The sequence below is a fragment of the Dromiciops gliroides genome, chromosome 3 (assembly GCF_019393635.1).
Source record: "Dromiciops gliroides isolate mDroGli1 chromosome 3, mDroGli1.pri, whole genome shotgun sequence".
Taxonomy (NCBI): Eukaryota; Metazoa; Chordata; class Mammalia; order Microbiotheria; family Microbiotheriidae; genus Dromiciops; species Dromiciops gliroides.
The window spans coordinates 637,349,206-637,361,962 of NC_057863.1; the positions used below are offsets into that span (position 1 = coordinate 637,349,206).

Consider the following 12,757-nt stretch of genomic DNA (forward strand, 5'->3'; position numbering starts at 1 on the left):
CAGCCAGTAAGTGTTAAGTGTCTGAGGCTGGATTTGAACTCAGGTCCTCCTGACTCCAGGGCTAGTACTCTATCCACTGTGCCACCTAGCTGCCCCTTGGGGCTATCATTTTTGTCTTTGTAGACAAAAGCCAGTGCCTGGTGCATAGGAACTTAGTAAACATTCATTGGTTGATTCCTCTCTTTTTCTCTTCCAGCCAATAATCTAACCTGCCTTTCAACCTAGCCCAGAGCCCACCCAGTACCTGAATCCTAGACCCAATTCAGCCCAGCACACTGAACCCAGAGTCCAACATAGCCCAGCCTAGCAATGAGCCCAAAGTCAGAGTTGAACCTAACCATTTTCAACTCTTGCTAATTGTACCCAGGACAGGAGGTGTGAGATGAGCCCCGCAACTCAGCCTTTTAAGGTAAATCCAATTGGGAGAAAGAAGACTCCAGAATACTAGGAAGCCACAGCTGGGAGGAGGGTGCAGAGCACCCCTCTACTAAGAGAAAGCATCTGGAAGTTTGTTCTGTTACTTCCACGCTGCCAAGTTCTGTCAACAGTCCCCTGGGACAGAGTTCTGGTCATCTTGCCCCAGATATAGATCTGTCCAGTACTAGACCCCAAAACATTTGAGTTCAGACACTCAGCTCAGGAGCCAGCATTCATGACCAAGGACCAATGCTCAGTCCCAAACTCAGATCGTCCCAGCATTAGGCATCTCAGACTCAGCCCAGAGATGAGCCCCAAACCTACCCCGTTCAGTGAGGGGTCCCAAAGCTCGCTCAGCTCAGAAGGCTGTCCCAATGGAGGGGAGTACCAGATCCACTGTGAGTTGACTTAAAGCCTCCCCAAACAGGCCGGAATCCATAGCCCAGCTACAGTGGAAGGAAGTCAGAACCCAAAAGGTTGAATGCATTTTATTGTAGTTGTTTAAGAGGTTACAAATAGGTTTTTAAAATGTTTCAATGTACAGAGAAAATTCTCATACAAATAAAACAAGATGGGTACAAAGGGGGCGGGGGATGGCCTAGGGTCCCAAGGGAAAGTGATGGCCCTCTCCTGGGACTGGGGTGGGATTGGAATCCACAGTGGTCAACATTCTTCCCACCAAGAAGGGCTCTCACTGACCTGAACGAGCGCACGCGCGCGAGCGCACACACACACACACACACACACACACACACACACACACACACACACACACACACACACAGTCACCTGAGCATGTACATGCACACACATGCATGTGTAAATACATACACACCAGGCTAAAAACAAAGGTAAAAACGGAGTTGGAGAAGGATAATTTTGGATAACTTCTCTCACTTTCTATATGTGTCTAAAAATTTAAATATATATATATGTATATAATCTCATTTTAAAACACAGGAAAGCCTGGCAGGGCAGTGCAAACATGGAGAGGAGAGAATCCCCCCACCCCATGCGCTATGTACATCAGTATTGTGGGGAGCCGGCCCCCCAGGTTAAGCCCTCCCCGTGTTTGAGCCTCCCCCAGGGAATGCCACCACTGGTAGAGGCCAGGAGCCCCGTGTCCTCTTCCCTCCAGTCTTGACTGCAGAGTGAGCACCTCAGAGCTGTGGGATATGGACAGATTCTGGGGGTGGCCTAGGGAGGGGCCAGGCTCCAGCCTCCCCAGGCCAGCCCAGGTTTGGGAGGGGCTAGCATGCCGGGTCTCACCCAGTGGCCACTACGTGGGTGTTGGGGAGGTCGAAGAAGGGTGGGTGGGAAGAGCTGGATGGAGAAGTCCAAGCTTAGACAGTACATGAGTGGCCACTCCCCGGACCTGCCTCACTGCTCGGCCCCTGCTTGAGCCCAGAGGAAGGGCGAGCGAAGGGGAGGCAGGACCTTAGGGAGGAAGAACACTTCTCATTCTCTGCAGCTCAAATGCCTCTCCCCGCCTGGGCTTTGTCCTCCCCCGGTTCTGCCCGGATTAGAGTTTCAGGAGCACAGGGCCCGAATGTGAATCCTCCATGAGGCCCGGAGTGAGCTTGGATGGGGGAATCAGAAGAGCCAGAGAGTCCACGCATACCTCCCGGCTCACAGAACAGGCCCCCTCGGGGTTGCCCCGCTCCTCCAGGGGACCCCGGCCCCCCAACCCCTGGAGCCGCTGTCTCTCCTGGGCCTGCCTGGCCCGGGTGGCGATGTAGCGCACCCTGCTCTGGCTCCGAGAGGAAGACCTGCGAAGGAAGCCCGGCCCCTGGCCTGCGGTGGCCGGCCCCGGCTCGTCCTCTTCCTCGTCCTCCGCCGGCCCCAGGCTGGTGGGGGATGTGATGTCACCGGCCAGCTGGAAACCGGTCAGCCTCCTCAGCTGCTCGGTCAGCTCATCCCGAGGCCCGGCCTGCAGCCTGGGTCCCAGGGATCTCCCGGCCCCAGCAGCAGAGGCTGGGCGGGGGCCAAAGCTTCGGCTGATGCTCCTGTAGGTACTCTCGAAACCCGGGGCAAAGTCATCCGACGTGAGGTCGCCCAAGCTCTTGGACTTGGCAGCAGTCCCCATGTCCTGGGCCCGGGGCCCCAGGGAGGAGCCCTCCGCCCGGAGGCCCTCCATGTACAGCCTGTTCCAGGTGGGCCTCCGGCGGAGGGAGGCCAGGGGATCCTCGGGCCTCCGGGCCAGGGGCCGAGGCTGCAACTCATCAGGGGGTGGCGGTGGGGCCACCCCAGCCCTCAGGTTGGGGTTGGACTTGCTCTTGGTCACGGGGGGCAGTTCGGTTCCACCTGAGGCAGCTGAGCGGGGCCAGGGGCCTTTGTGTACTGCTAGCCCGCCCAGCTTCTCCCGGCTGCCCGTGAGACAGCCCAGGTTGGGCAGGCTTTTCCTCACCAGGTTGGGCATCGAGAGGTCGATGACCGTGTCGTTGGAGGACATGCTGGAAGAAGAGGACATGCTGTCCCGGTGACTGCCTGGCTCTAACTTGCTCCACAGCTGGTCACTGCCTGTGGCATCTGAATAGACGGCTGCCGCAGGGGACTGTCCGGACAGGGCACGCCGGAGAACCAGGTGGTCAAAGGTCACCTGCCCTTCGCTCTTGGCCCTCCTCACCACAGCTGGCGGGCCGGCCAGGGTCCGGGCTGCGGCCGGAGGGATACGCAGAGGTACTGAACCCACAGGCCGGCGGGGACCCTGAGGGTCATCTGTGCGCTCTGCCCTCTGAGCTGCCCCATCCGGTTCCTCTTCACAGTGGGAGAGGGAGGGGTGCAGCAGGAAGCCCTGCCCTGCGGGGGGAGTGGGCAGTGCTCCCCGGGACTCCTGTTCTCCGCCGTTTGTCAGCCGCTCTCCCTCTGGACTTCCTTCAGTGCGGTGTGATCCTGGAGCTGTTAGTCCACCTGGGCCATTGGTCCTTGGCCCACCTGGGGAGGGAGAGCTCAGAGGGGTGTCAGAGCCTGAGTCCGCTGAGCAAGGGGACCCTCCCTCCGAGTCGCTGATGGGAGCGGGGGGCAGAAGGGGGCAGGGAGCTGGGAATGGTGTTTCCTTGGCAACGAGAGGCTCCTCCGCGATGGTTTCGAGGCTGTACAAAGACGAGACAGATCTCTGGATGGAGAACGGGCGGCCATCTGGAGAGAGAAGGGCAGCGTCAAGCCAGGCAGTGGGTGCGTGAGAGCCGTGAACAACAGCCCAGGGCCCCGCCCTCCAAGAGCCCCACAGCAGGGGGTAGAGAACGAGGCCCAGAGCTCTGGGGAAGTCTAGATGGGGGTGGGGGACAAGGCCCAAAACTCTGGGGAAGTCTAGATGGGGGTAGGGGTGGATTTGAGGGACTAGAGCCAACACACAGAGGTATCCTATCGCCCTCCAAATCTTGCAGTGCTCCGTCCGGTCCTCCCTCTTCCCCTCCAGCCAGGGGTGCATGCACATGCACACACACACACACACACACACACACACACACACACACACACACACACACACACACACACTATTCAAGCATGCTCAGGGAGAATCCCATGCTGAACACAGAACCCCCAAGTTTGGGGCTTGGAGACCACCACAGCTATGTTCCCACGCCCATCTGGCCAGCATGCTCAGGGCACAATGAGACCCTGTGGTCAGACGTGGCAATGGGCATGGGGGCCTGGACTTTCAGGAGCCCCAGTCAGGCGGCTGGAAAGGAACCATCCAAGGCAGAGGAGTGGGGAGGAGTCTTGTGGAGTTACCTTGAAGTCTTTCTGTCCTTTCAATTCTTAACTACAGAGGCAGAGCATGCATAAGGACAGGAGAAACCATAATTAGTTGGGAGGGTGAGACAGAAGCGGGAGACTGAGTCAAGGGCAGGAAGGAAGGGACCAGGAGGTGCAGAGAGGGATTTTATTAAAGCCCCTCCCTGTAGATGGAAGTTTGCCCAACCAGAGCACTGATAAGTAGTAGGGTTTTTGTTTTTTGTTTTGAATGTTTAACAAATGTTCCCTATAGTGCTTCATATATGAAACTGCCAAAGGACCAATTAGATGTAATTGCACAGCACCACCCCCCCCCCCCCAGCTTCAGGAGCACCCACATTCAGCAAATTGTGAGTATAAATAGCAGGAGTCCTGGCTTTGATCAGCTCAATCGCTTTCCAAACTGTCACATGGAAAGATAAGTTTGAGTTGACTCTACAAGGTACCCTGGGGCAGCCTAGAGAAGCCCAGAGGCCTCATCCCCGCTCCCCCCCCCCCTTCCTCCCAGCCAGAGAAGGGTGGTGAGCAGAGGAAGTTGGGAAATATCCCCATCCAGTCCAATTAAAGGAAGCAGTGCTGAGTGGGCTGTGAGGGTCGGTTGTTGGTTCTGCAGGTAAGGGAGATGGGCTGGGGGGAGCTCAGTGTCTTTTTTTTTTTACTCTCAGTGGAATGGATCTAGGTTCTCTGCCTCCAGGTAGTCAAGGGAAGGTTTATTATCAGGAATGCTTCTCCCTTTCCATCATCATCTCCATCTGATGGTGGCGTGTGGTCCCTTCTATCCTCTGCAGCCAGAGATAGCAGCACTCAAAGGAAAGAGAAGGCCAGGAAAGGGGAATAAAACCCAAGGAAACTGGAGGATAGGGCTGGGGGAGGCAGGGGAGAGCACTAAAGTATCATGTTCCAAAAGTAATAGTTGAAGGAACCAGGAGTGGAACTGGGGAGGGGGTATCTGAGACTGTTCCCAAGGAATTTGGGGAAGAAGGGGGAGGATGACCCCAACTCTCCACCTCTCCACTCGGCTTCCTCCTCATTTCTCCTATCCCACACTCCTTGGTGAGCAATCCCAGAAGCCCCCAGTTCCATAACATCAGCGGCTAATGGAATTTTGGGAATGTCTCCACCTCCATGGTGATTTCAATGCAGGGTTACAATCGGCTTGAGGAAAAGAAATACGCATTGTGGCCAGAGAGGGTGAGAGCAGAATGGCTGTCTTTCTATAGTTGGAGGAACATCATATACAAGAAGGATTAAATCTGGTGTGCTTGGCCCCAGAGGGAAGAATTAAGAACAGTGGGGAGAAGGTATAGGGAGGTATATTTCTGTTCATATAGGAAAGACATTTCTAACAATCAGAGCTCTCTGAACTTCATATAGGCAGCCTCATGGGGAGTGAGCTGGAACACGTCACTGGAAGGAGAGGTCAACTGGCTCACCAGATTAGTCACATTTCTACAGCAAAACAAGAAATAAAAACATGCTCTTTCTACAATGTGACTATGAGGTAGCTATCAGCAGTATGGTCACCCTTCATTTTACATATGGGGCAACTGAGGCTCTGAGTGATGTGCCTTGCCGAAAATCACACAAATAGGATTCCTGTACTGCATGGGAGGTTGAATTAAAGCACCATTTTCTAAGGTGATGACAATGTTTTTCTTCTCTAGGAAATTCAAGCAAAGATAGCTCATGCTGCTTTCAAAAACTGCATATCTGCAGAGCAAACACATCCTTATGTTTTATTTTTCCCCCATTTCAATGTAAAATGTAAAATATTTTTAAAAAAATTCTAAGAACTCTGTGGGTGGCACAGGCAGCTCCAGTGATGAAGCCTAAGACCCTGAGAGCAAGAGAAAAATTAGATTCATTCAAGCTGTTTCACTTAGTGCCTTGAATTCTGAAAACCCAAGCCCAAAGTGCAAAGATGTCTTATTCTATTAAACCTCTTTGGTTTGACAAGCTTCCTTAATAAAGAGAGTTTTCTCCCTGAGCCCTCTGTCCAAAGGTATGGGTAGGTGACCCAGAGGAGAGCCTCATTTACAAATCTCAAATTACTCTGGATTTTCCTTGAGACTTGATCTTTCAAGGAAATAGAAAGGAAACCTTTAAGGATGGACCTCTGAAGGAAGGAGGGTGGAGCCCTTTAGGGGAAGGTCCAAAATATGGGACCCTCAAGGGAAGAGGATGAGACCTTTAAAGGGAGGGTCGCTAGGAGGGAGTCTGGAAGGGAGAGAGATGAAGCTCTGAGGGGAAGTCTTCTAAGGATAGAGTCCTGAAGGAAAAAGGCCCCCAGTGATAGAACCGTCACAGGAGGGCCCTGAGGATGAAGCCCTGTGAAAAGTCCTGCCCCAATGTCGGGCTCTGGTTGGTCAATCCAACAGTAAAGCCATTCCACATGGATTTCCACAGAAGGATGACAATGGCCTCAGGGGTGGTGGAGAACAGGGGTTGGAATAAAGATCAGGGGCAGAGGTAGGGAGCCTAATCTAAGCAAAACTAAAACCAACTTGGTACAGAAACGCACTGGAAAAGAAAAGGTGTCTCCCTCCACCCCAATCCAGAAGAAGCTACGCCAGGAACGTCTTCACTACACCAAAGGCCATGCTAAAGGGGGGCGGGGGAAACAATGGAGACAGACACAGTGGGGAGGGGAGTGCTCTGAAGGGACCAGGAAGGGAGAAGAAAATCTAGTCTTACCAGTAAAGAATAGAGAGGATTGACTCCGAATCTCCTCCAATTTTTGAACAAACAAAGCATTCATTTCCCTCTGCCAGGTGCCCACGGGCCTGCGGGCATTCTCAGGGCCTCTGAGGCTCTCTAGGCTGCTGGATTCAGAGGACGCGGAGCCACTGGTGGCAGTAACCAGGTTCACAGCGCTCCCATATTTCCCTCCCGGCCACCTGGACTGAGAAGGGCCCTTGGCCCCACGGCATTTAGACAAGTTTCTGCTCTTCCTTCCCAGGCCCAGGGGCTGGGCATTGTCCGGGGGAGTTCGGGCAGCTCCTTGGCCGCTGATGCCGTTGCTGTTGCTGTTGTTGTTGCTGCCACCCCCAGGGCCGGGTGTGAGAGAGTCCGGTCGGGCTCGGGGCTGCTCGTTGATCCCCCAGTGTCTGAGTCCCAGCCTCCCAGCTCCTCCGAGCCCCCCGCTACACTGCTCAGGCCGGGGGGCCTCCCTGACAGCGAGCCCTGGGCAGGGCTGGCAGCCGCTCCATTGGCCCTCGACCTCGGGCCCCTCACAGGAGCCAATCATACATTTCATGCAGCTGGCTGCCATCCCAGCAGGCCCGGAGCCATCAGGGGTACCTGGCCTCTCCCCTGGGGAGTCAAGGCCCAGGCTTTGAAACCTCTCTGACCTTCGGGTGGGCTCGCTCAGGGTTGGGCCCTCAGCCGTGTGGCTCTGGCTTCTCCCTGTCCCAGCACCCTGGGCCTTACCTTTGGGCCCTCGGCCTGGCCCCTCACCAAGGGTTCCGGGGGCTGGGGCCGCACTCTCCGGCTCTGAGTCAAAACGGGGCTGGGAGGTGTCCTCGCCTGCCCCCTCGGAGCCGTTGTCTTTGGTGTCCATGGTGAGTTCAGGAAAGCCCTTTTTAGCCTTCTTCTGGCTCTTGGTGGGCGCGCTAGCCGTGCGCCTCAGGAGCTGGCCACTAATGGAGGGTCTGTTGTGGGACTGACCAGCAGCATGACTGTCCAGGGACGCTTGCTTTGGATTTCTGAGAAACAGGCCTTTTAAGCCCAAAGCCTGTTTGACCTGCAAGAGAGAGAGCCCCACATAATACACAGCTGCTAATGGGTCCTTCCCCATCCTCCTGCCTCCAGCTCACTTCTCTAGGGGAGGAGTGAGGAAGGAGAAAGGAAGGAGATTCTCCAATCCCCAAGCTGGGCCAGAGGCAGCACCCCATTCGAAGCCCTGTCAGAACCCATCAGCTCAGCTGGACCTACTTTGGCTGAGTGGTGGGGGAGGAAATGGGAAGGACAGTTGGTGGCCGATCCCCCTGGGAAGCTGGGAGGGCAGGAGGGGTGTCCCACAGTACTCACCCTCCTGAAACTCAGAGGAGAATGTGGAAGGGGCATCTCCCCTGCTCCCACAAAGTCTGGAGTCAGTCAGACCCCCTCAACCCAAACCACAGTACCTCTACACCATGGTCTAGGAATGTAAGGCTCACCCTCCCCACCCCAATCCCAGTCCCCATGCTAGGAATGGGTGAACATCTCTTAAGGACTTCTCTATGAATATCTAGCAGAGGGTAGAGCAAAAGCAATGGGATGGGGCTCTACAGGATATCTGCATATCATTGGGGGTAGGGGTGGGCAAAGGACTCCTCCCTGGGAGAAGGCCACGGCCAGGGGGTCATGTGACCACCAAAAAGCCCTGCATGGGGGCTCAGACTACTGTGCCCTCCTCCTTCCCCTTCCCCTCATTCAAGAGGAATGTCTACCGATTCTGCCCCCCACCCTTCCACTCCAGATCACCCCAGGCCACATGCCTTCTGGAGGAAATCCTAGGGAGACTACAGTGGGTGGCTATGGGGTCATAGCAAGAGGTGAGCATGGGCTGTGTCACCGAAATTCCTCACAGAAGAAGGGCAAGGGGGAGAAGGGCAGGAGCCACATAGGTCAGGGGCATGACCTTGCAGCTTGCCTCTCCCCTTATGCGAACCCATAGAGGAAAACTAAGCAAGCTCTTGCGGTCAGACCCAGATCATGTGCTACGGCTTCATCAGAGTAGGGCTGAGCTTGTGGTTTGGAGAGAGAGAAAAGCATCAGAGGTGGGTGTTCAAGACTGTGGACAACCCGCTGAATAGACGTACAGAATTTTAGCATTCCTATAAACATTCCATGTGTACTTGCCAGCCCTTTAAATCGCAAGTGAAGCATGTTGGGTTGCTGAGGGTTTTTTGTTTGTTTCTGTTTTGTTTTTGTTTGCGTTTTTTTCTTTTTCTTTTTCTTGGCAAGGGGCAAGAACCCAAAAAAGGATGGAGGAAGTGAGAGATAATAACTCTAGGCTCATCTGCTCTCCAGATCCCACTGTATCCAACCGGTTCCAGTGTGTCAAATTCAGTTTATTAGAATCATAGGAATCAGACCGTCCAATCTTCCCCCATTCATTTTATAGAGGAGATGGAAGTCTAGAGATGGGAAGGGCCTTGTCCAAAGTCACACACACGTGGCAAGCTCCCGAGCTAGGATTCTAATCCAGTGGCTGAAGAGATGCATGGAAGACTGGGGCTAGAAGGGACCTCAAGGAGCATACAGTACTTGCCCCCTCCCCATCCTTTTCTTTCTTTTTTTTTTTTTTTGAGGGGCAATTGGGGTTAAGTGACTTGCCCAGGGTCACACAGCTAGTAAGTGTTAAGTGTCTGAGGCCGGATTTGAACTCAGGTACTCCTGAATCCAGGGCCGGTGCTCTATCCACTGCGCCATCTAGCTGCCCCTCCATCCTTTTCTAGATAGGAATGAGGAGGTCCAAAGAAGATCAAATGGGGAGTTACTGTGTGGCCAAGTCAAGATGAGAATTCGAGTCTCCTAATACTCCATCCAAGGTTCCTCCCCTTCCTTCCACATGAATGTTTATAGCCTTGAATTCCTAGAGCTAAGCTGGGGTTCTCAGAAAGGTGAGCTCAGTCTGGATGTTTAGGGGATCCCTTTCCCTGGGAGAGGGGCTGGACCAGATTGGCTTCTTGGTCACTGATGACATTTGGATTTAGGTTTGACTGAGTCCTAGCTGCCAATAGGGAGCTGTCCAATGTATGTAATGGGGAAAGGACGGGAGAAGGCTTCATCCACAGATACCCCAAGAATGCTAAACCTCCCACCAAATGGCTCTGGTTTCCTCCATCTTTTCTCCTTTCCTCCCCCTGCCAAGCCTGGAAGGTTTAAGGGCCAGGTATGGATGGCTCACTGCAGCCATCAGCCAGGGCCCACTGCCACATAGCCCAGAAAAACGGGTGCTCTGGACACAAATCGGAAGGACCAAAAGCCTAGTGGGAAGCATCAGCTTGGAGACAATCCAGAGAGGTTGGCAAGTACTCAGAGTTACTGCTGGGAGATGAGAGTAACCAGCATCCTGAGCAAATGCTTGCAAAGTTCAGATTGAAGAGATTTAGAGCACTCACACTTGCACACACGCACACGCGCAAACTCCCATCACAGACAAAAACATCAACAATTCCCTCCAACCCCCACCCTACCCCGTCCCGAGGATGGGATGGTGTGTGTGGCCAGGGCCCATGGGAGAGCTGGCTCCCAGGGAGGGCATCCCGGAGGCAAGGATAGCAAAGGAGTCGTCATGCTTGAATCAGCTGGCTGATTCAAGATCCCAAATCCAGTGCAAATTTGGTAAAAGGCCAGAGGAAAGCCATTTAGAAGAAGATCCAGAATGTTAGTTTTGAACTTGGCCGAAATATTCCCCCTCAGGCAGAGGGCAGTCAGGGGAAGGGCCTTGGAAAAGTGGCCCCAGGAGCTTATACCCATTAGTTTGAATGGAAGAGCCAATCAGGGTGAACGACCTGAGCTATGGGGACCAAGGGAGAATATCTGAATGAAAGGTTTATTTTCCTGTGAAAGAAAAGAGAGAGACAGAGACAGAGACAGAGAGACAGAGAGACAGAAAGAGATAGAGACAGAGAGCGAGAGAAAAGAAGAAGAGAGAAAGGGGGAAAGAAAGAGAAATAGAGAAATGGGGAAAGAAAAGAAAAGAGAGAGGGAAGGAGGGGAAGAGAAAGAAAGGAAAAGAAGATAGAGGAGAGAAAGGAGGAGAGGAGGGAGAGAGAGGAGAGAAAAGGGGAGAGAGGGAGAAGGAAGAGGAGAGAAGAGGAAGAGAGGGAGGGAAGAGAAACAAGGAGAAAGAGAGAGGGGGGAGAGAGAGAGAATGAGGGACAGGGAGAGGAGGACAAAGGAATCAGAGGAGAGACTGAGAGCCATAGAAAGAGAGGAGAAAAAGAGAGGAAAGAAAAGTGTGAGAGGTGAAAGAGAAGGGATAAGATAACAGAGGAAGAATGAAAGATAAAAGAGGGCCAGAAAGGTTATGAACAAAAGATAGAAGGGAGGTGAAAGGGGGAGAGGAGAAGGAAAGGCAAGGGAAAGATGGGAGAAGAAAAGTAGGAGAGAAGAGAGAGAGGAAGTAGAGAGAAGGAAAAGATGCAAGAGAGAAAGAGAAGAGCAGAGGGTGAGAGGAGAGTGGAAGGGGAGAGGCAACCAGAGAGGGGACCAGAGCAGCAGCTGAGCCCCAGGGCCTTCCATCCTGGACCTGCTTCATAAATGGAGGGTTTTCTGGCTCCAGATGGCCCCACCATATCAAGGAGGAATGTCACAATCCATGAGTTGAAGAGTTTCAAGAATGTCAATGAGTAGGTGGAGGAGGAAGAGGGGAGGTGACTAGTCTGAGAGGCATGCAGGTCAGCCGGCGGCGGCAGTCACTACACCTTCCTGAGACAGGTCGGGGGGTACCTTCAAGGCTCCTAACCATTCTCTGCTTCTAAAAGTAGACTTTGGACACAGAGAAGCCCACTGTAATACCAAACAGACAGAGTAAAGGCAAATCAGACAGCAACAACACTGGGGGGACACGGGGAGTAGGTCAGCACACCCGGAAAGAGCCCCACAATACAGAGAAATCACAGGTGGGGAGAGGCCAGGAGGGAGGGCAGAAGACAGGCAAGCATGATCGAGAAGGTTTGCAAGAGGCAGGGGTGGCTCAGGGCCCAGGACCTGTGACAATTCTGTCCCATCTAGCAATCAAGCTCTGTGCCTCCTTAGAAGGGCATCCCACAGCTGTCCAGGTGAGTCTCCCATTGGCTCTGGCCATTCCTCCTAGAGATGGCGTGGCCAGAAAGGTCAACCTGGTGACCAGTGAGTCTCCAGGAGCTCAGGGGGCTCAACCCACCCTTAAAGGCCAGGAGAGCAGAGATGGGGGCATGGAGGGCTGGAGAGGAGCTATGGCTGTGTTGTAGGAAGTGCAGCTCATGGGAGACTCCAGTCACCACCTAAAACTCAATGCTCCTCAATTCTTTTTTCTGTTTGTTTGTTTTGCTTTTGCTTTTGGTGTTTTTCCCCCCAGTGTTTTTTTGTTTGTTTGTTTTTTTGGTGGGGCAATGAGGGTTAAGTGACTTGCCCAGGGTCATACAGCTAGTAAATGTCGTGTCTGAAGCAGGATTTGAACTCAGGCCCTCCTGAATCCAGGACCCGTGCTTTGTCCATTGTGCCAGCTAGCTGTTCCCTTCCCCTTAATTCTAATCACCTGCTGTTTGTGATTTTTTTTTCTCTATCACCCTCTCTGCCCCACCCACCCCCAATTCTCACCACAGCTTTCTGAGGCTGTGATGGGGACAGGGGAAAGGCAGCAACAAGAATACAGACTAGGTGAGAAGCTGAAAGTGAAAGAGAAAGGGAGCCGGGGGAATTGAGACAGAGGCTCAGGAGCTGGGAGGGGGGATGCAGAGGGGATGAGGGAATGCAACAAGGAGCCTCAGACATGGAATGAAGAAACAGTGCACACAGGGAGGAGAGGGAGGAGGAGAAGCACCTGTTCAGTCTCCCAGACATGGCTGCAAAGGCTCAGCCTGACCCAGACCCACCCCACTCCCCACCTTGCCCCAGCCCCAACAAATCA

The 12,757-nt window shown here is 53.7% G+C and overlaps 1 protein-coding gene across 5 annotated transcripts in view; it reads right to left on the bottom strand.

Moving 5' to 3' along the window:
- Positions 1-899: 899 nt before the first annotated feature.
- PLCH2 (phospholipase C eta 2) overlaps positions 900-12,757 on the bottom strand; it is a 250,225-nt gene continuing 238,367 nt past the window's right edge. For 2 of the 5 annotated variants that reach the window (XM_043994784.1, XM_043994783.1), the window contains exons 22-23: positions 7,585-7,897; positions 900-3,555 (exon numbers count right to left, since the gene is read on the bottom strand). In XM_043994784.1, coding sequence (XP_043850719.1) covers positions 1,940-3,555; positions 7,585-7,897 — 1,929 coding nt within the window. In that variant the 3' untranslated portion in view covers positions 900-1,939. Of the gene's footprint in view, positions 3,556-4,152; positions 4,184-6,849; positions 7,898-12,757 lie in introns of all 5 variants that reach the window. The other 3 variants (XM_043994786.1, XM_043994785.1, XM_043994787.1) reach the window with 3 other exon arrangements.